Consider the following 22,536-nt stretch of genomic DNA (forward strand, 5'->3'; position numbering starts at 1 on the left):
TAACAGTACATACAAACACTAGCAAAAGGAACAAAGTATTTGTTTAGGTGCTAGACCCTTCAACATAATGAATTTTAATATAAACCTGATGTTATCAAATCAATCTGAATATTTTTAGGTTAACACTTTTATATTTATTTCAACTTTAATGGAAATGTATTTATGGAAATAAAAATTATTCTAATCCTTATCTTAAAACAGATAAGATATAATTTTTGAAATGCTATTTTATACACCTATTGCCGGTAAGAATTCTGCTCACACATTTCATACAAAAAAAAAAAATGCTGGGGGGAGAGGTGGTAGTATTAAGAGGGAAGGATGACAAAGGAGAGAATACCAAAAAACTTTTGGGGGTGACAGACATGTTCATTACCTTGATTGCAGTGGTGGGTTTCACAGGTCGAACTTTTATCAAATGTTTTAAATGTGTAGTTTAGGTCAATTTACATATCAATAAAGTGAAAAGGAACTTGCTGCAAAGAAACTGAATTTAAAGCAGCCAAATTACTTTTTTTCCACCAGACCTCCATGGCTATTTCTGAGACTGTCATTTCCACACTAGATGTACAACTTAACTAGTTTCCATATTTGTGGGCTCCCTTTCAAACAACATGGTCAAAATTCATTACCAGCTGCCCATTATTTAGACAAGTTAAAATTAAGCTAAGCTTTAATGGTCCTATCAAAATACATTTGTATTGCTCCACCTCCTTGGAAACCAGACTTGTTAACGCTATTATTTAATACGTAGAATAACCAAACCACTGTGCCTTTAAGGTAAACTACTAAACATATTCCATACCACAATGCACGAATGCAAAATATACATTACTTAACTGCCAATAAATAGGAATTAAAGCAAAAGAGTATCTGAATATAAGGCAGCAGATGCCAGAAATAAAAATATTACAAAAACAAAGCTATTTAAGTCAGTGGAATTGTAACAGCTATATACGGTTGTCAGAGCGGTAGTAGACTGGGTTATCACTTTGTGAGGGGTATAAATGTCTTAACTAGTACATTGTTTTGTACACCTGAAACTAATTTTAGAAAATGAGAAAAAAAAGGTTTTTATACAAGACAGTAAGGTAAATTTTAAATGTAAACCACATTTCTTAGGTCCCTTCTAGCTTGTGTTAGCAAATAATTTGCGTAGGTTTATAAATCTATTAACCAAATACTGCAATCTCAGAGTCCTAAATACTATCTGATACAGATGGAGCTTTGTCAAAGCCCACTCCTGTTGCTAACATTACATTTGAGGTGACTTGAAGGCATATTATAAAGACTGATTTAAAAAAAGACAACTCTTAAGATATATTTAATACTTTGTTACCACTCTAACTCATCCTCATAAATTTTGTGGAGGTGAAATTGTGTTGTTTTTAATTTCCCCTATCATTACCACTCTCAGTGGGAACAAATAAATCTGGCTTCTGGTGAAAACTGGAGTCTGGGCAGGATACTAAGGGGGAAACAACAAAACCACTGCAGTCTTCTGAGAACACAAAGAAAAACTGAGGATTAACTCATCTGACATAAAACTTAGAAAACGTTTTTGCTCTAAGATTATGCTCTTTACAATTAGAACATATTTAAAAATGGAAGTAGGATGGGGAAAGCTAAAAGCAAATGTGGTAAACAAAACCAGAAAAATCAAAATACAAATATTCAGAGCCAAATTATTCTTCCAGTCAGCAGTAAAACAAAAATGATTCTAAAATTAACGTGCAAATGAAAAATAAAGTGGTTGTTTAACATTCATTCATTCAATAAACGTGTTAAGCAGGTGATAATTAAAAGGTTATATTCCAAAGCTTTCTTTTTCTTAACTCAGAAAGTAATCACCAACTTTAATAAAGTATAACTTTGTTTTAATATGTGAATAAAGCACACTGTGTTTAGAGACCAATACCTTGAACACTACAGAGAACGACAATATTCTGAAAATCCAGTTTATTTTCCATGTTGTGGACAGATCCAGTCAGTGTGATCAGTTTTTCTGCACGTGTAATAATTTATCAAAATATGTTTTCCCCACAACTCTTTTCCATCAACTCTGAAAATCCTGGTCTGACAACAAACCCAAATAAAGCTCTTGAAAATCACCTCTTAAAATTTGGAAGAAAGTGTGGCAAGTCTTTCCTGTAATATTTACTGAACTACAAATGGCTAAAGAGCAATTTATGTTTTAAAAGGTGACTAGTACAACAGTTGAGTTCAGGAAATTAATATTTTAGTGCACTTTGCTCCAGTTTTAGCCAACATGCTACATTGTCCTTTTTTGGGGGGTGGAGGGGTGCACAAGTGGACTTGAGGATTTCCATTGTACGAAAAAGATATGACTCTGCAAGCAAAACAGTGTAAGCTGCCTTTTGTTCTTAAGACCTGGACATTTTAAGACAGAAGCTTTGCAAAACATTACACAATTTTTTATTATTAAATGAGAAAATCTCATTTGTTACATCGTCACATTGCTAGTCAGAGAAATGCTGCAGTGATGAAGAAAGTCAATGTTGGATCAACCAAAGTCCTCATTTCTACAACATTCATTTACAAAGAAATAATGTTCAACACAGCCCAACACAACATTCTTGGTTTTCTTCATATTGAAGTCCCCCAAAAAAATCACCTTCTAATGGGGTATTTCACTACATAAATTATAGTTCTTCATTTTTACAATTCACCCCAGACTGTATGAGAGATGTATCACACTAAAATTTCTAAAGCTGTTAGGAAATCCTTCACACATCGTCGTCATCTGATGTGTCACTGCTACTTGTTTCTGTGTCATCATTCTCAATAGTGGGTTTGAAAGTGCTGTTTTTCCAGGGTCCAAACTTGAAGTCACAGATCAGGCCATTTTTCAAAATACCATTTTTCCTCAGACCATTCTTCTGTAACTAAAATATCAAAAATAAATTAAATAAATAAACTATCCTCTGAGTTACTATCAAATTAAGAATACTATAGTAATTAAATGTAACCATGAATAAAGTTAATGAAATTATATCCTACTCTGAAAATTCCACAAATTATGACATCATTTCTAAAAAACCAGTCAGATACAGGTAACTGATCCAACAAAATATTTCCTAGAAATAAATCACTGCCTTTGGGAGAACCGCATTTATCATCTACCAAACCAGTATGAAAATTGAAATAAATCCTTTTGGATACTGCCCAGAATATAATCAGCAACCATTCAGCTATAGCTGTTATTTTTATTATTCTGACCTACCTGGGCTATTAACACACCCCACAATCTGCATTATTCACACTTTGCAAAATAAGTAGAATACAAACTATTCCAGTAAGCAGTATTCAAGAAAGGTATATGAAGTAACAAAATCAAACAGAGCCCTTTGCTATTAACCACAGAAATTAAGGTACTAGAAAAAACATACCAGTTTCTATTTCTGAAAATAAGAAATCAAAACTAAAAGATTAGTATAATAAGAATTGAGTCCAAAGATCACCTTTGAGGGGAGGAAGAAGGGGTTGAGTGGCCCAAATTAGAAACAATTTAAAGACACAAAATTCAGTTAAATAATAATAATATACATTCTACTAACTCCAGCCTTTTTAATTTCTTTCATGAAAAATGCTTGACACTGGTAATTTTCATGAATGTTCCGTAAGACCAAATCCAGCTATGTAAGTTAATATTTGGAACTGTCTATAGGTTTCATATTCTAGAGGGTTTTTTAAATCATGAGGATTGGGAAAAGATTGAAACCCAAGGGTACCACTTACATCATAGCTAATTTTGTTTGTTATGGACCTTGAAAATTAGAAATAACAGGTCTAGGGTCTTGGCTCTCATTTTTCCTTTTCCCCTATTTAATTCTCTATTTTCCTTATCGGGTTTTTTATTTTACTAAAATCTAAAATTTAAGCTACCTCCTGTCACTTTGAACAAATGACCCTACCATCTTTTACTGAGAAAAACAAAAGCCATGTATCCACCTCTGGTGTTCTCAGCCACTGGGATGCTTAAAAATATACCTTTGTCCTTTCAAAGGTGTATCTTTCCCACCTGCCAAAGTTCTATCCGTGCTTCACATCATGTATAAGCCCAACGCCACCTAATCTTTCCAAAGCTTGAAATCAACTGGAAAATTTTGATAAAAATCAAATCTAAATCTTTATCTCTGATTTCTCTAAATTACTGCATCATCCCTAAGAGCATCTAATTTATGTTTTAAGCCTTCTACAACTAGCTCTTCTTTCTGTATTCCTGTTTGTAATAATATGATTATCAGTTCATAGGCTTGGATTTCAAAATCCTGCTGATTCTATTTCAGATCTTAGTCTCACCAAGATCATTTTTTACTGTCATTTCTCTACTTTAAGCCCTCATTTATCCCTCCCCTAATTATTACATTATATCCTCAACTAATCATCCTGATCCTGGTTTTCTAAATCACCCTTTCAAGGTACACTTTACACCTGTGCTTTCTCATGTACAAATAATGACCACTTCACATCCCTAAAAACCCTCAAAGCTTTCCTATCATAGGACACAATCTCTACTCCTGACAATGGTATACAAAGACCTTCATAATGTGACCCAAATATACCGTGTTTCCCCGAAAATAAGACCTAGCCAGACAATCAGTTCTAACGCATCTTTTGGAGCAAAAATTAATGAGACCTGGTCTTATATTATTATACACTGTATTATATGTTATGTTATATATTAACATTATATATTATATTATTATATACCTGGTCTTATATTAATTTTTGCTCCAAAAGACACATTAGAGCTGACTGTCGGGCTAGGTCTTATTTTAGGGGAAACACGGTATATTTTTAAACCTTGTATCATGGTTAAAAGCACAGGCTTTGAAGTCAGTCAGATTTGGGCTCAACTTCCAGCCAAACTACTGATAAACTGTATGACCTAAAGAAAATTATGCAACCTCTATGAGTCTCAATTTCATCATCTATACTGCAGGACTAATAATAGTCCCTACTTCATAAAAACGCTACAAAAATGCTCTTAGCACAATACCTAGAAGGCATTAAGAGCTCACACAAATATCACTTATAATTAGGGAGGTCATGTAATTTATCATACAAATTAGGGCACTCATTAGAAAGAAAGTAAGCACTCTATTAATAACTAAAGTGGAATAACATGAATAAACTGGGACTCCTCTCCAGGGCACACCAAGATTCAGACTCACCCTACCTATTACTGTTGTCATGATCTTTCATCAAGAACTTCCCACCCCATGCTCCAACCACCGTGAAACCCAGCATACCGAGTACCCTTCCTTTCTGCCTTTGTTCATTCCTTGCACCAGGAATGTCATTCCCTCATCTTAAATGTCAAAGGCCAATTCAAATCCAACTCATCAAATGCTTTCCCAGATCACCGCAACTGTGATCAATCTCTAGAGTAATCCTTAGGATATAAGTCCTATTTGAGCAAAAATTTGTGTGTTTCCTGGCACTCTATAACATAGCCTTGGCACATAGTAAGCACTCAAGAAACATTTGTAAATTTGCCTGGCACACTCACCTGTCTTCCCTTAAACACTTTGAAAACTGCTATCACATTCTGCTTTATATATTGAATCTATCTACCCTTATTAAACTGTCAGGCCTATGAAGGAGCTCATCTCTGTAAACTCGGAATCATCTTAGTCACAATGAACAAACACTCAATAAATGTTTGCTGAAGAGACTTTGAACTCAGATTTTCCTGTTACCAGATTTAACAGAAATCCTATCATAAACATCAAGGCCTAATGATTTTTCAGAAATCTAAATGTCAAATGATATGTCATCATTAATATAAACATATCCATGTCTTTATCATCAGTTAAGTATGGACATACCATTGGACATACTTACATACCATTGCACTCCAACCCAATTATTTTATTATCAATCGGGGATTTTTTTTTATCTACCTGTCCTAGTTAGTCATCACAAGGTTTTAAAGCCAATTATCTTGGTCAGATAATATTATGCTTTCTGTGGTAATGGTACCTAATTGATTTCTCTTGATGTCTTTCTTCAAATTCAAAATAAATCCTTCAAACAGATACACAAACTGGTAAATCCATACAATGGATTATTACTGACCAAACATGGTTGAGTTTCAAAACCATGAAAGCAGCCAGATCTAAGACGATACAGAGTATGGTTCAATTATTAAAACATTCTAGAAAGGCAAAACTATAGGGAAAAGAAAACAAATCAGTGCTGCCAGGGGCAGGAGCTCGGAGTGAAAGAATTGAATGCAAAGAGGGAAGATGCTGGAACAGGTCAGTGGCTAACTAATTGGGATATAATCTGTGCACTCAAAATTGAGGTGCTGAAAGTAAATTTTTTGTATGTGAACTATATAACATAACAAAAAATATCCTTCCAAACTATTATCCATCACCAGCCTCACAATCGTGTTGTGAAAAGTAACATGGTTCACTAAGAACTTCTGAATAAAAATTTTAAATTAATTGAAAAGACAGGTGACACTGAAGAAATAAAACTATCTGTTTACAAACAACATGATCATATATAGAAAACTCCAGTTGCAGGATATAAAATCAACACATGAAAAATCAGTTGCATCCATAATAAACAATCTGAAAAGAATTTTTTTAAAAATACCTATTTGCAATAGCATTAAAAATAAAATAATTGGGTAAGGGGGGGTGGGGGTGGGAGATGAGGGTAAGGGGGATCAAATATATGGTGATGGAAGGAGAACTGACTGGGTGGTGAACACACAATGGGATTTATCGATGATGTAATACAGAATTGTACACCTGAAATTATGTAATTTCATTAACAATTGTCACAACAATTGTCAACAATTGCCAATAAATTTTTTTAAAAAAGATTTATTTGTAGCAACCCAAAAAATAAATAAAAAATTTAAAAAAATAAGAATAAGTATTAAGGAATAAACTTAACTGAGGCGGCAAGGTTTCTACATTGAAAACTACAAAACAATGCTGAAAAAAAATTAAAGAAAACAATAAATGGAAAGACATCCCGTACTCACAGATTAGAAGACTTAATATTGTTAAGATGTGAAAACTACCCAAAGCAATCCATAGATTCAATGCAATTCCTATTAAACTTCTAAAGATATTTTTGGCAAAAACAGAAAACACCATCCTGAAATTCATATGCAACCGCAAGAGATTACCAATAGCCAAAACAATCTTTGAAAACAAAGCTGGAGGTGTTTCACAATTTCTGATTTGAACACTCATTAGAGCTGCAGTAATCAAAACAATGTGACACTGTCATAAAAACAGATAAAAAGACCAATGGAGTAGAAAGAACAGAAATAAACCCTTGCCTATACAGTCAAATGACTCTTGACAAGGGTACAAAGACCATTCGGTGGAGAAAGAACAGTGTTTTCAACAGACTGTTTTCAACAAACGGTGTTGGGAGAAAGGGATATCTAATGCAAACGAATGAGGCTGGACCCTTACCTTACACCATGTACAAAAATTAACTCAAAATGGATCAAAGACCTGAACTAAACTTCAATTTTAAAACACTTAGAAGAAAACAGAGGAGAAGCTTCATGACATTGGATTTGGCAATGTTTTCTTGAATATGACACCAATAGCACAGGCAACAAAAGAAGAAAAAAATTGGACTACATCAGAATTTAAAACTTCTATGTATCAAATGACAAAATCAACAATGAAAAGGCAACCTATGAAATGAGAGGAAAATATTTATAAATCATTTATCTAATAAGAGATTAATATCCAGAATGTATAAAGAAGTGTCACAACTGTACACCTGAAATCTATGTAACTTTACTAACAATTGTCATCAATAAACTTTAATTAAAAAAAAAAGTGCCACAACTCAACAATAAAAATACTCAATTAAAAAATGGGCAAAGGATTTGAATGAATATTTCTCCAAAGAAGATATAATAAATGACCAATAAACACATGGAAAGATGCTCAACATCACTAATCAATAGGGAAATGAACTATCAATAGGAGAACGACAATGAAATACCATTTCACATCCTTTAGGATGGCTACTATCCAAAAAAAGAAACTCCTGAGCACCACTGTTGGGAATGTAAAATAGTGTAGGTACTATAGAAAAACAGTACGGTGGTTCCTTAGAAAGTTAAAAATCAAAGACCATAGATCCAGCAGTTTCACTTCTGGGTACATATCCAGAAGAATTAAAAACAGGGACTCAAAATACTTGCAAACCCATGTTCACAGCATCACTACTCACGATAGCCAAAAGGTGGAAGCAACCCAATGTCCATGAATGGGTGAATGAATATATACTAAATGAAATAAGCCACTCTCAAAAGGACAAACACTGCATGATTCCACTTGTATGAGGTACCCAGAGTAGTCGAATTCATAGAGACAGAAAGTAGAACGGCGGATTCCAAGGGCTTGAGAAGCTTGGAAGGAAGTTATGGTTTAATGGGCAGAGTTTCAGTTTTACAAAATGAAAGAGCTCTGTAGGTAGATTCTGGTAATGGCTGCACAACAATATGAATGTACTAAATGCCACGGAACTGTACGCTTAAAAATGGCTAAGATGGAAAAGAAATTTCATGTTATGTGTATTTTGCCACAAATTTTTTAAAGTGCTGTAAAAAAAAATCAATATTAAATTCTTCTTAAAAGTTTTTCAATTAGGGTGATCATGTCCATTTTATCATGAAGTGAAAACTAAACTAATTTGCTCAGAGTTTCAATACTTAAAAAGCGTTTTGAAGATTATGATTATCGATTATAACATAGAAAATTCACTTCTGTATGATTAGAACTATTTAAAAAACTCTAATTTAGAAAATCATCTCAACTTCCTGACATTCTATCAAACATTTTCTAATACTCTTTCAAAAAGGAAACTATGGAGACATAACACAAAAGCGATTTTGACCTATAGTGCGATGTCCAATAAATTCCTGAATAAAAGTGTGTAAGTCCCCCACCCCCAATGCTTTGTTAAAATACGCAGTTCTGATTAAGGCAATTAAAAGTGAACCTGTATGATCAGGTCTTCTTACCTGTTCACTAATAACTTGGAATTCTCTCATTTCATCCTCAGTTAAGGGAGCACATGTTTCATCATTTTCACTATCTTCTTGCCAGCCCATCTCCTTCAACAATCTGAAAAGAAGGGAGGAAATTAATAAATTTAGAGCTTCATCCAAGTAGGATAATTCCATTTATGTTGGGTGCAATAAAACAGTATCCATTATACAAAGTTCTCAAAATACATTTAAAAAGATTTTTGAGTTTATGCTTTGAATGTCTTCCTAAAAATGAACAGGTAAGATTAAGCCCAATAAAATGTCTTAGATAATAAGATCAGGATTAACTGCTTAATTGCTTTATCTTTGGTGTCAGAGGTTCTCCAGGTTAGAAAGTGAAGAAAATTTGCTAACTCCACTAACTGAAAGTAAAAGCAATACTCCTCTCTATTTGCTTTTATAGCACCACAAGCCATCCTATTCTTAGTTACTCATTAGGTTTTCTACTTTGAAAAAATAAAGGTTGGGCTATCTTATCCTATATCCTGTATTGTATAATTTATCTATTGATATCACCTCTTATTGTGCACACCAGTCCTCAACACATACTTCAATCTGAAAGAGGCATTTATGTTCTACAATAACAGAAAGATGGCCTCTTTAAAAGCTCCTAACCAGGACCTATGTAAAATGACTAACATGGTTATTCTCTTTCCGTTCCAATTTTTAAAGAGAACGATTCTACTTTAGGCAAATAAAGAGAGAAAGAAAAGGATTAACAGGGAACCAAACACTTCTCTCTAGTTTGGCAAACCTAAGTACCATAGTCAAAGCCATAGCTGCTGCCTTTGAGTCAATGACTTCAAAGTTTTTTTTTCTAATATGGCCACATATTTTATACAGGTCTGACTATACTTTCTTAAAATAAGTACATCTCCTTAAGTATTTGTTACTTCTATTTCTACCTATTCACCTTTCAACTTGAGCCTTCCACAATTAGCTACTTTGTAGGCTTTTAACGCCTTAAACAATCTCATAATACCAGTACTCAGACCCTAAATAAAATTTAACACTACCCTGTATTTTACAGATAAAAAATCAAGATCACATAAGTAAAATAACTTGCTTACTGAACAGCAGAGAAAGAAACAGAATTCTGGTTTTTCACCTTCCAAGTCAGTATTTATTGCACCAAAGCCTGCTGCCTCTGGACCAAAATGTCACAGTTATTTATAATTAATTACTATTTCTCTCATTCCTTTTAATCACTTATCATTTCTTTTCCAACACAGTCTTCACTCTTTTACTTAGATGGCCTTCTTGTGGAATGGTATTTCCATTCCCAATGCCATCTAGTCCAGAATCTATAGATTTCGAGTGGTAAAACAATCTAAGTGCTTTTGCTAGGTCCTTACGTTTCACTGCTAAAAACTTACTCTTAACAATAATGCAGATGGAACAAATTATTTCAAATGTTGTAAAAAAACAAGTATTCCTAATTGTCCATTTTCTCCTATTCCCTCCCCCAGGGACTGTAACTTTTCACTGTTTCTGGAATAGCTTTCAAAACACACTTTTCCCCACAATGAGGAATATGGTTTAACAGTAATCTGCACTTTGCTTCTTTTTCATTATCATTTCTTCCCCTTCTCTTTCAAACTAGTATTACCAAACCACCATGACACCACTTTCACAATTACCACTCTCTCCTAATATTTTCAATGGCTTCCTAATTCCTAAAGAACAAACTCCTTAACTTAAACACCATTACCACAAATCCAAATTCCTCACATTAGAAAACACACAGGATTATAAGCAGAAGACGTGGGTCACAATTCCTCCCTATTACAAACCTGGTAAAAGAACACAGGCCAAGTCCTTCACTTCCCTGAGCTATTTCTTCATCTGAAGTACTGAAGGAGCTTGAAAAGATCTCCAAGGTTCTACCTTATTGAGATTATATCTAATTCCATTAAAATGGGACACCACACTCTTGTCAAGATATTATCCACTGGCCCTAAAACAAATTAGATATGTACTCAACTCTAAACATTCCTTCACACCTTCTTCCAAAATGACTACCTAGTACCCTTGCCTTCGTGAATGTCGCATCATTTAAGATTTAATTTAGGTTCCAATCAAAACTTTCTCACGGGTACTCAAGCCTACCCCCAAACTCCCTTGAATTTCTCTAGCACTCATTTCTACTAATGCATTGGTGCTTAAACAAGATAACTACTATCCTTCTGGTATTGAAGCTATCCCCAATATTTCATAATGACATATTGAAATTTACCAATAATACGTGTGCCTGATTATTTCATATTTTATATTTTAGTTTCACATTTGAACAAAAGAATTGTGATCCTTGAAAACTGTGATGTATTGCTGACACCTAATTTGTTAAATCTAACCAATGAGTCCTTAACATGTATATAACTTAAGAATCTCAAAGTTTACAGAAAATTTGGAGCCAAGGGAAAGAAATATCACTCCCCTTTCAGAGAAATAAACCTGAAATGTAAAATAAACTATTGTTTTGTTACCTAAAAAAAAATGTATTAATAAATGTCTTTGGAACACTCACAAACATAATGTACTAAGCAGTGTACAAAATTCAAGCTAACAAAAAAGAAAAATTCAAGCTAATAAATTAAAATGGTTCTAAATCAGTAGCGCCTTTACTTCCTCTTTTTATTGATTCAGGATCCTTTTTAACATGCACAATGTTTCCAAAAAATCATCTACAGGGTCTTTAAAAACAAAAGACATATATAATAAAATATTCATTCAGATAGTCATCACTACCTGAATCGACAGGTATCTCTTTATGCAGTATGGGTCTCCCCATACACCGAGTTTATTACAATTGAGGATGGTTTCTCCTTGCTCTATTTGGCTTAGTTCCTAAATCCCATTCTCTCCATTTTCTACTGTTAGTAGTCACTAGAGGAACAAACTCTGTCAAGGTAGAGAACTAAAGACTCTTCCCTGAATCCATGAATGAAAACAAGAAACCATCAAAATGCTTCCTACACTAAATACATACCTGATTAAAATAGAACAGTTAAAACACTCATTATCTCAAACAGTTATAAGAATATTTCTTTAAAAGTGTAGCTCAACTTTCTTACTATAACCTTAATAGATTCTATAGGTAAATAATTTATCTTTCTTCTTTCATTGCCTATGCTGTTATCTCCTTAAAGGAGAATTCATCTTTACTATCATTAGGTCACCTGGTTTGTATACTTTCTTTTCTGAGCACAGTCCTTTCTACCAACTGTCTGATTAGAAATACTTAAATGACTATTGGTGAGAGTGAAAACAAGCAGAACATTTTTGGGTAATAACAACACAGCAGTATCTGATTATTTTAAATACGTGTGCCATTTGACCAATTTCATTCCTAGTAATCTATTCTGTACACACTTTACACAACTGTTAAAAAATGCAGAGAAGTAAAAATAAATAGTAACCTGTGTTCTGCCTCAAGTGAACTTGAAAGAACATCAGTTTGTGGGAAGGATGAAGACCGAATGATTTGTTGGGAAATAACCGAGGCATTGCCATTCTCTTGAGGAATTTCATTTTCATCAAAGTTTCGGTTTATATCCCTTTCTTGGTGAGTACTATTGCTGTTATGCAAATTAAATGAGTCGTCATCCTGATTTTTAAGAGGTTAAAAAAAGAATGAGAATACAGTTAAAAACTGCCATAGGTCCAAGTTAATTTCCATTGATAACATATACATGTTAATACTTGTCATCATTAAATTTAGAAGACGTTATCATAAGGTATAAAATTAAGTTGTGATGGATACCCAGTTTTCTGACTATGTATTCGCATTTGTTCAACAAAGGCAAAACCCAAAGGATAAAGGTAGGCCGCATGGGGAAAACAACATATATGAACAGGACATTTTAAATTTTATTTCCACACAGGAATTACAGAATGAGAAAAATCTACTTTAGAAAGTCATTTTATGCAAATACTTTAGCCTTGCCTTCAGGGAGATAACAATTTGATTAGTTGATTCAAAGGTCCTAAATGATATCTGCCCAAATATTTCAATGATATGTTAATGTCAAATCAAGAGTTACTGCAAGTTAGGTTACCTTCTCTGAACCAGCATGGCTTTCATCTTCATGTTCCTCTTCTACTCTGTCCCTTTTCAATGCTTTCAAAAATTCACTCTTCTTATCAGTGCGCATTCGTGTCAGTTTGGTTAGACGAGGCTGCTGATTAAGTTTGTCAACAGGTGAAGAGGAATTTGAGCGATTACACTAAGAAAAAATTCAGAAATATTAATAAATATGCAGACAGAGAACTACTGTCAATATAAAGCTCACAACTACCACAACTTCCTCTTTCGCCTTTATTCACAATACAAAACTGATTTTAAAGTCTATTTCGAAGGCTATTTTCTTTTATCCTTGTATATTTTATCTATCCTACTGAATGAGTAAACAAAAGAATGTTCATATCCCAGAAACTATTAAGGTCTGATAACACAAAAAACAATGACTCTAAATCAGGAGTTTAAATAGTATTTTTTTAAATGGATCCTGAAATTGTTTAAACATTTCTATAAAACATAGAAGAGCCGTTTTTCCAACTGTTTCACAGAGTTCTAAAGTTCTAATAACAGATCCTGTAATATTCTATTTTATAATTATTTATATGCAGGTACATACAGGATTTATCGGGTAGAATTTCACCACTGAAAATTTGGAAGGGCAGAAGGAAGGGAAAGGGGTACATGTACTGACATCCTTTTGTTTTTTGGTGTTTTGACAGTGGACTAGAAAACAGATGTTACATCTCTGTATCATAGTTTTAACCATGGAAATAAACCATAATGCCTAACTGTTGGCAATATTGTCTGTAGACTATAATGAATCTAATCCAAACTAACCAGCTGAGAACGTTAGTCCTTCCATCAAAGCTCTAAAATTCTATGATTGAGAACAAGTACATGAAGGCCTATGATGGCCCAATATAGTGCCCAGAACAATTTCAGGTATAATTATATAATCACAATTATCTTTTGACACTGAACTTGTCAGGGAACTCCCTGATATGGAAGTTTCAGAAACCTGGTCAAATGACAAAGAAATACTTAACAAGCATTTGAAGTCAGTTCAATAACAGTATACACCTTTCCCTCTTCTTCCTTCCTTCCGGCTCTGTTAACACTAATAAAATGTTCGTCAGCCGCAAAAGAATACGTAATACAAACCCTCAATTTTAGTCAAGGTTCAATCATAGGCATAGCACAACTCTATCACAAATGTCAAAATTGCAATTTTCATAATTCTTTTCTCAAAAATTACTCTTTCTAGTCAACAGGTATATATGGGTGCTTCACTATTATTTTCTCCACATTTTGGGATATCTGAAAATTTTCATTAAAACTTCTAAAAACTGATTCCTACTTAATGTGCCAAAATGTTAATAAATTGAGGAAAATATCTGGATCAGGTTTTCTGAAAGAACTAAAATATAATTTTAATGTATTCATTTAATGAATCTAAGCCTTTTGTTGTTGATTAAATAATCATGATTAAGACATGCTGCAAATAATTTTAAATGCCATACCTCTTTCACTGAAGTTGTAGATGGACTAAAATTCTTGGCAGTTGATTTGAAAGCATTGAAATTGCCAATACCATATGTAGACTCATGGGAGAAAGAAGTCCCAACTTTATTTTCTTTAGTTTGGCTTTTCCATTGTGTAGGCTAAAGAAAAACACACAAACATTATATAGAAGAGAAAAACAAAGCAACCACTATAAAATAAAAATGACTAGATGAGGCTCATAAAAACAATTGTATTACATCATTACTACATGATTCTCTTTTTCTCTATAATAAAAATCAAAGCTTGGTATTCAGATAAAAACATCTGACTACACTGCTATTTTGTCAAAGTTTTGCAAACCAAAAAAAAGTTAGGTTTCTTTTGCCTAACATCAGGAAAACACAAGTGGGAGTTTCAAAAACCTAAAACGGAACTCCAAGGAGATAACATTATATATTATTATTAAGCAAATATATCATAGATGCATCTAGCAAAACAAAACTTAAAGATTTCATTTATTAGTACTAAAACAAGAAAACCCATACATGGAAAAACAAATACACGTTATCACTGAAAAGATAATTAAAATTAATGACACACAAATGGCCAACTTTTTCCACTTAGGTGAAGACAACACCCACCAATACCCCCACAATTTGGTGTAAAATTTTTAACATAAGTTTCTCAAAGTAACTCAACTGGTATCAACTTAAAACTTGTATTTTTAACAATTTAGAACTTACTTTTGTAGGTGGAGCAGCAGGTTTAGGGACTAAACCTTTATAAACACTTGGACCAGTCCCGTTCTTAACTGGCTGTGATTGAAGATTTCCTACTACTGGGAATCCAGATAGCTGTAAATCTTTTGTATTACCTTTCTTAATGACCAGCATCCTTGGAGCTCTAGATTTAGGATTCGGAGGATATTCTGCATAAATAAAGCACGAGCAAGAGTTACACACAGTATAAATTTTAACATAAAATTAAACCACCAAAAGAATAGCATATTCCAAACCTTGATATTTTTAATTGAACAAATCATAGCAAGAATTGAGCAAAGTCAGGTAATATAGATGAATTCAGCTGACAGTGGCCTGGAATATTAACTATAACCAAACCAAGATTAATTACATTCTAATGTATTTTTCATTATTTTGTTTTCACTTGTAATTTTCATCCTAATGGCTCTTAAGATTTGCAATGTGAAGTGTATTATATTTTCCCCTTTTCCATTTTGAAAAGAAAAATTTTTCTAATTCCTTTCCATTCTTTTTATCTCTCATATGAAGTTATTACCAATAAGCAAGGAACTACAGTTCCTTTATTTCTAAATTTCTAGTTAAGTTCTATTTTGCAAGAGAGTTCTATTTTCACAATACCAATTCATTCAAATATTTAGTGACCATCTAAATACATCGAAGGCATTATGCAAGTTGCAGGGTAACCAACTCAATCCTAGCTTCTGAAGCTAGTACTAGGAATAATGGTTGCTAACTAAAAGCTTTTCTCAAGGCCACTATAGTTGTTAAAATATGAAAAATTACTCCTAGAGTTTAATCAGTGTATGTGTAATTAAACAGATGTTACACATGAGCATGTTCGTAATTATTGAAATGAAGTATGCCTTTCTTCCTTTGGAAAAATTCCGAAAGCATCAGTTTCAGAGTTTAGGATAAAACAATTAACTCGAAGGGAGAAATCCCAGAAAATCTAAATTAAAATTAGCTTTGCATAGTCAACAAGATATGATCCTGTGAGATGGCTAAGCTGCATAAATGTTTTGTGATGATGCTCCACCCTCAACAAACCAAGCTAAACTTCCTACTGGATCATCTCAAAAACTAAACTAAACAAGGACTCCTAGGACATGGAGGGACTCTGAAAGTTAATCTGAGGCTTCAAATTCTTTAAAATATGAGAGCTGGTATGGTGCTTCATTTATTGTAACAAGAAAGGATAAAACAAGGACCTAGAGCAAACTGAGAAAAGGTTGGTCCTTCCAAGGTTAAACACATGTTAATTTACAAGGCAAACATTCCAACTTCTTGGCTGCCTAAAAAGGCCCAAGATATGAATGCTAAAAAAGATATCTTGAGGAACACAACACAATAGAAATTGTATCACCAGTACACAGCTTTTCTGAAGAACTTACATAATGAAGTCAATGAAACAAAAATTAAGAATAAAGATCTCAAACGGAGGTCAATAAAAAAGAACTACTAAAACAATTAAAGTTTCAGAATTATTACTTTTGGTAAGCATACTGCATGAATAGTTAAAAAAAATTCTTGAAATAAAAATACAAGAGAAGGGGTGGCTGGTTAGCTCAGTTCGTTAGAGAGCACTGCTCTTAACAACAAGGTTGTCAGTTTGATCCCCACATGGGCCACTATGAGCTGCGCCCTCCACAACGACATTGAAACAACTACTTGGGTTGGAGCTGATGGGTCCTGGAAAAACACACTTAAATAAATAAAAGTTTAAATAAAAGTTTCTCTCATATATATATTCTCATATATATATATATGAATGAGAAAATCTTCACAGTCTGGTACTCAAAATCTGAATTAAATAAAACTCAGGAAATCTGAGGAATGACTGATGCTGAGATATGCAAACGGTGATAGGAGTTTGCAAGATCTCCTCTCAGGGGAATCAAAGTGTTGGAACAGGGCAGTTCTATCAGAACACCACAATTAAATAGGTTCAAACATGACTGATGAAGACTTCTTGTGTGTCAACTAAGCACACAAGTTTTATCTTCTTTCTGTTCTAGATCTTTATGTTAAAATTACTATTAATATAATGAGGGGCGAAAATAAACACAACAGGAAAAGGGTCATCAGCAAGGATAATTCCAACCTACATTTCTAGAGAGAGACATAAAGGAAAAAACTTCAGTTTAGTACTCAACAAAGAACCTAGTATCTGAGATGGGAGTTAATTTGCCCTGAAGAATCTTGTATTGTAGACTGGGACTTGGAAATGCCAAATAGCAAAGGGCAGAAATAAAACTTTAAGACAAAAATAATTACCAATAAAAGATCCTTACTGAAGTAAATCCGTAATGATGTACTTTAGGCAGAAGGAAAATGATCCCATATACAGAGGGTGCCAAAAAATTTATACACATTTTAAGAAAACTGTATTAAAATTATAATACTCAATATATACTGATAACAAAAGATGAATACAAGTCACTTTTGACTTCTGCAATTACAAGAGATGCTCAAAGTGGTTACCGTCAGCGTCCAGACACTTCTGCTTACGGCAAACTACTGCTTGAGCAACGTTGACCAAAAGTGACCACTTGTATTCACTGGCACCCTCAGTATAAGGCTGAAGATACAGGAAGGAAATAAATATTTTTTTGTACTTAAGCAATCATTGATCAAAACTAGAAGGGAGAAGAGAAGGGGAGTAGATAAGCAAGCAGGTACGTTATCCTTAAATATCAATATAGTTTGTGACTAAGTTTACCTTTCCTAAAATTGGATTTCTAGACACCTAGGAGCAAGAAATACGCTGGCTGTTTCCTCAAAGAGGCCTTCAATGCAATGAATGATAGAATATCTGATAAATAAGAATGGTGAAGCCTAAGAAATCAATCATAAAAGGACAGGTAGCAAAGTAAAAGATAATAAAGGTACCGAAAGGAAGATGATGGGGATTGGGAGGGAAGAGACATAGACCTGTGCTTATTAAGTATATTCAATTTAAATACTATAGTACAGAGGTTAAGAACATGTGCTTTTGTACCAGATTTATAGAATTTTAGTATTTCCTCCAACCTTACTAGTTTACTGTCTTTATAAAATGGAAAACAATAGTTCCTGTGACATTTTCTTTAAATACTAGAAAAAAATCTCCAGAAAAGTCATATACTGTAATAGGCTTCTGATTGTATTTTTATGAACGGTATCCTTTTTTAAGAATTTTAGGTTGATCCAAAAGAGCAAGCAAGGTGAGGAAAAAAAACAGAAATAAACACAAAAAAGACTAACCTATGTCCTATATGACTATGCTGAATATACTACATAAACCTGCCCATTTAAGAACAAGAAAAGTGTTCTTAATGGTAATAATTACATGTAAGTAATGGAAAGAGTAATGACAGACTAATAGCCAAAACTTAATTTGCATCATTTATATCCATTTTATATTACTTATAAACTGGTTCATCTATTTAATGGATTATTTCGATTAAATTCTCCTGACACAAATCTCCCAAGTTAAGTGTTGAAGCTGTTGGAGTCACAGTATCCAATGTCTCCTTCTATACTTTTTCCATTTACTTAGTCCATTGGTAAACTATTAATATATAGAAAAGACCCAAATTATATGTTCTTTTAAGGAAAAAATTTATGTATTGATGAAAAGCTTTAACACTTATATAAAAGAACTAGAAAGTGACCTTAGAGACTTACTTCTGTAAATTGCATGTGCATATTATTACCTCACGCTCATATAAGCAGGTATTCTCATTCAATTTTAAGTTCAAAACACCTGAAGCAAATTATTGTGGACTGTCATATCATTATTTCCCTTTTCTCACAAACAACTGTAATCTAACAATAGATGATTTTAAATATCCCTTTATTATCCTGTTATTCATGCTCTTCCAATATCTGTGAATATAATAGTTTTATCCCTTAAATACGAAGTCAATTGTGGAGGGGGAGTAGTTCAATTCTTTGTAAGAAAAATGAGAATTAAAATACTGCCACATATAATAATACAAAGTAAATTGGCCACATGCCTAATACAAAGCTGACATCAATTCCTCATCCTCTTTTCTTTCATATACTCGCCCTCTTTTCTTTCATATACTCGCCATACAGCTGCCATGTATATTTTTTCTGATTCAGTCACTTACTACTTTACTCTTCGATCACTTAGAATTTTACTCTTTGATCACTTAGAATCATTTTTTTGCACCTTTTACTAAATCTACTGAATCTCCCTGGCTTATTGGATTTGAACCACATAATTAGCTAACATTTATTAACACCTGTAACATGATCAAAGATTATTCACAGTGGACAAACATTAATAATGTTTTTCTTATTAGGATAATTATGATCATCCTCATCTCACAGACAAGGAAAATCACTCAGAAAGAGAGATTAAGTTCAATCTCCCAACGTCTAAACAACCAATAGGTAAAAGCTCTAATGTCTGGGCCCAGATCTACCTGATTCCAAAGCCAATGTCCTTAACCATTATATTACACTACTGAAGAAAATGAAAATTAAACTATTCCTAGCCAGATACTGAAAAATGTTTACCATTCCCAACTAAAAATACTAATAATAAGCCTATACTGAATAGTAAGAATAAGGGGTTTGTACGTGTGCACTACACCACATGACATCAGGGTCTATGTACCCTTTCCTCCAGCCACCACCGCACTGATGCCAGTCATTAGTTTCCTCATTATCTTGACACACACACACACAAAAGAACTTTCATATGTAAACAAAAGCTTATAGCCAAGTAAAGGGGAAACAGTTAACTGAATTGAGTATTCACCCTAATTTGAGAAACTTAGTGACATAAGACACAGTAACATTCAAATTTAAAGAATCCGTACACGTAGCACAGCAACTAAAACAAATTCGTACTGTGAACACAGAAAAATGTGTTAAGATTATTCTTCTATATATTGAAGCTGTTTGAGTTTTGTTGGTTTTGAATTTTTTAATTTAATGTCCAAATCTGTTGTTTTTTATTTATAGTGTGTTAATCAAATGAGTTTCACTAACTTATAATGTACGTCAACAGCAGGGGAATGGGATTTTTCCTTTAAGAAGGTCTCCTGTGTTACCCATCAGGAAGACAGAGTTAAAGAAATATACTTCTAAAATAAAACAACTTAGATAAGGAACAAGTGATACTTCTAACTCTGACCAAATAAAATTTCCTTCTGTCAAGTTGTCTAATCAAACCCCATTCTCAACCTTGAACATGTTTTGTATTTATTACCTTTTCCTTCTTATTGTAGTAATTTTAACAACTGTTTTCATGTAAGGAAGACACTGAAGAAAAGTCGAGTCATTTCAATATACAATCTACCAACAGAATGCTTTTACAAAGAAAATCTGATAAAGATTATTCCCTTCTCTTATTATAATTCTAGTCATGAAGTTCCTTTAAAAAAAAAAACACAACTCAATGGTTTTCACCACGATCTACCGTGTTTTCCCGAAAATAAGACGGGGTCTTACATTAATTTTTATTCCAAAAGATGCATTAGGGCTTATGTTCAGGGAATGTTATCCTGAAAAATCATGCTAGGGCTTATTTTCCAGTTAGGTCTTATTTTCGGGGAAACACGGTAATTCATTTAATGAAATCATGTCACTCAAGCTGTATGCTTGTGGCTAGTAGTATCACTGGAACTCTCTAGAAAATAACCCATCCTTAAGAACTGGTCACCAATTTGCTTTGATTTAAAAGGCTAAACAAAATTCTTAAAAATGAACCTTGATGCTCTTTAGTTTATCAGGTATGAGCAAAAACTAGAAAATTCATGAAGTTATCAAGGAACAGACACAAACATAAATGCTGAGTGGAAACAAGCCTATATTTTAAGTTAATTACCAATGACTGAAATTTTTTGTTATTTAGTATCTGAAACGCATCACCTTAGGTTCTGCCAATAATATATTGCTGACATGTTGTGTCAATACAAATATACCCAGTAGGACTCCCAAAAACACATAAATCAGTCCCTAGTTATGTCTCAAATTGCATACAAACACAATAAACACAGATCATTTTATCTCTTCTTTCTCACCCCCAAACAAATCAATCACACAACTAAATTATTTTAAAATTCTCAAAGGCACATTGAAGTACTTTGAATTTTTGTTTTAAACTATTTAAATATGGAAATAAGATTAATTTATTAAGCATTAATCCTGTGCACCAAACAACAGTGATCCTGATCAAGACTGAAATACTGTACAAGTCACAGATTCAAGCTGCATGAAGGTATTCCCAATAAGTCTAAATTCTAAGCAGAATTACACTTATGTAACGATATTTTAAATAGCTTAATTACTTTCCCTCAACACCCTTTTTAAATTGGGATATTATGTTTAGATTCTTGCAGTTTTTGATCTATAAAAGTATAGTTTCGGGGACAAACCAGTTTGTTTTTAAATATATGTTACATTTCCATTAAATTTTTACTTACCTGGAAGGAAGTAGCACTAGGAAAATTCTATTGAAGTCTTTCCTAAATTTTTCTCTCATGTCTTCCTCAGGAACATAGCTATTTTAAATGTTTCAATGAATAAAACAATATTTGGGAACCCAGGGGGAAACTGAGAAAGGAATAGTGAAGTGTAATACAATGAAAGGTTCATTGTATTCCTGTAGGAAGCACTGGGGATTTAACAATTAACCAAGCCACAATTAACCATTTTCTTTTTTCTAATGCAGACACACTTCTTAGTATACCTAAAACACAGTAAAGAGTACTTCTTTTTAAACATATTTCCAACTAGTGCTCAAACATCTTTTACATCAACCCTGAAACAGCAGAACCAAATCTTTATATTAATACACTCTATTTTCAATATTTTCAAATGTTATTTGCCTTTAAATCATTTCTAAAATTATTAAATTAACCCAGGATCAGTACCAATAGTATCTATAGGTAGTTTTATATGACAAATGCTCACTGACATTCTTGACTTTTTATTTACTTTCACTCTTATCAAATCCAAATTATTCCTAATTTCTTAGAGTTTCTATTTAACATCTTCCAGGTGGTTCTATATTCTTATGCAATCAGCTGTTCCCAGAAAAACTGAATAATAAGGAAACATACCTAAGAGAGGAGCTTGGGAGATTTTTTTGGTTGGGTATGTGTGTGTCTGGGCGTGTAGGCCTGGGGAGAGTGGTAGAAATACTAATTTGCAATACAGAAAAA

General features: G+C 33.2%; 1 protein-coding gene across 7 annotated transcripts in view; it reads right to left on the minus strand.

Moving 5' to 3' along the window:
* Positions 1–2,362: 2,362 nt before the first annotated feature.
* Positions 2,363–22,536, minus strand: part of GPBP1 (GC-rich promoter binding protein 1) — a 69,324-nt gene continuing 49,150 nt past the window's right edge. For 4 of the 7 annotated variants that reach the window (XM_081053738.1, XM_081053744.1, XM_081053739.1 and 1 more), the window contains 7 exons: positions 22,435–22,494; positions 15,338–15,522; positions 14,612–14,752; positions 13,129–13,296; positions 12,490–12,677; positions 9,044–9,146; positions 2,363–2,906 (listed from right to left, as the gene is read on the minus strand). In XM_081053738.1, the coding sequence (XP_080909864.1) occupies positions 2,748–2,906; positions 9,044–9,146; positions 12,490–12,677; positions 13,129–13,296; positions 14,612–14,752; positions 15,338–15,522; positions 22,435–22,494 (1,004 nt within the window). In that variant the 3' untranslated portion in view covers positions 2,363–2,747. The remainder of the gene's footprint in view (positions 2,907–9,043; positions 9,147–12,489; positions 12,678–13,128; positions 13,297–14,611; positions 14,753–15,337; positions 15,523–22,434; positions 22,495–22,536) is intronic. The other 3 variants (XM_081053741.1, XM_081053742.1, XM_081053743.1) reach the window with 1 other exon arrangement.

The sequence above is a fragment of the Rhinolophus hipposideros genome (genome assembly GCF_964194185.1).
Source record: "Rhinolophus hipposideros genome assembly, chromosome: 7".
NCBI lineage: Eukaryota > Metazoa > Chordata > Mammalia > Chiroptera > Rhinolophidae > Rhinolophus > Rhinolophus hipposideros.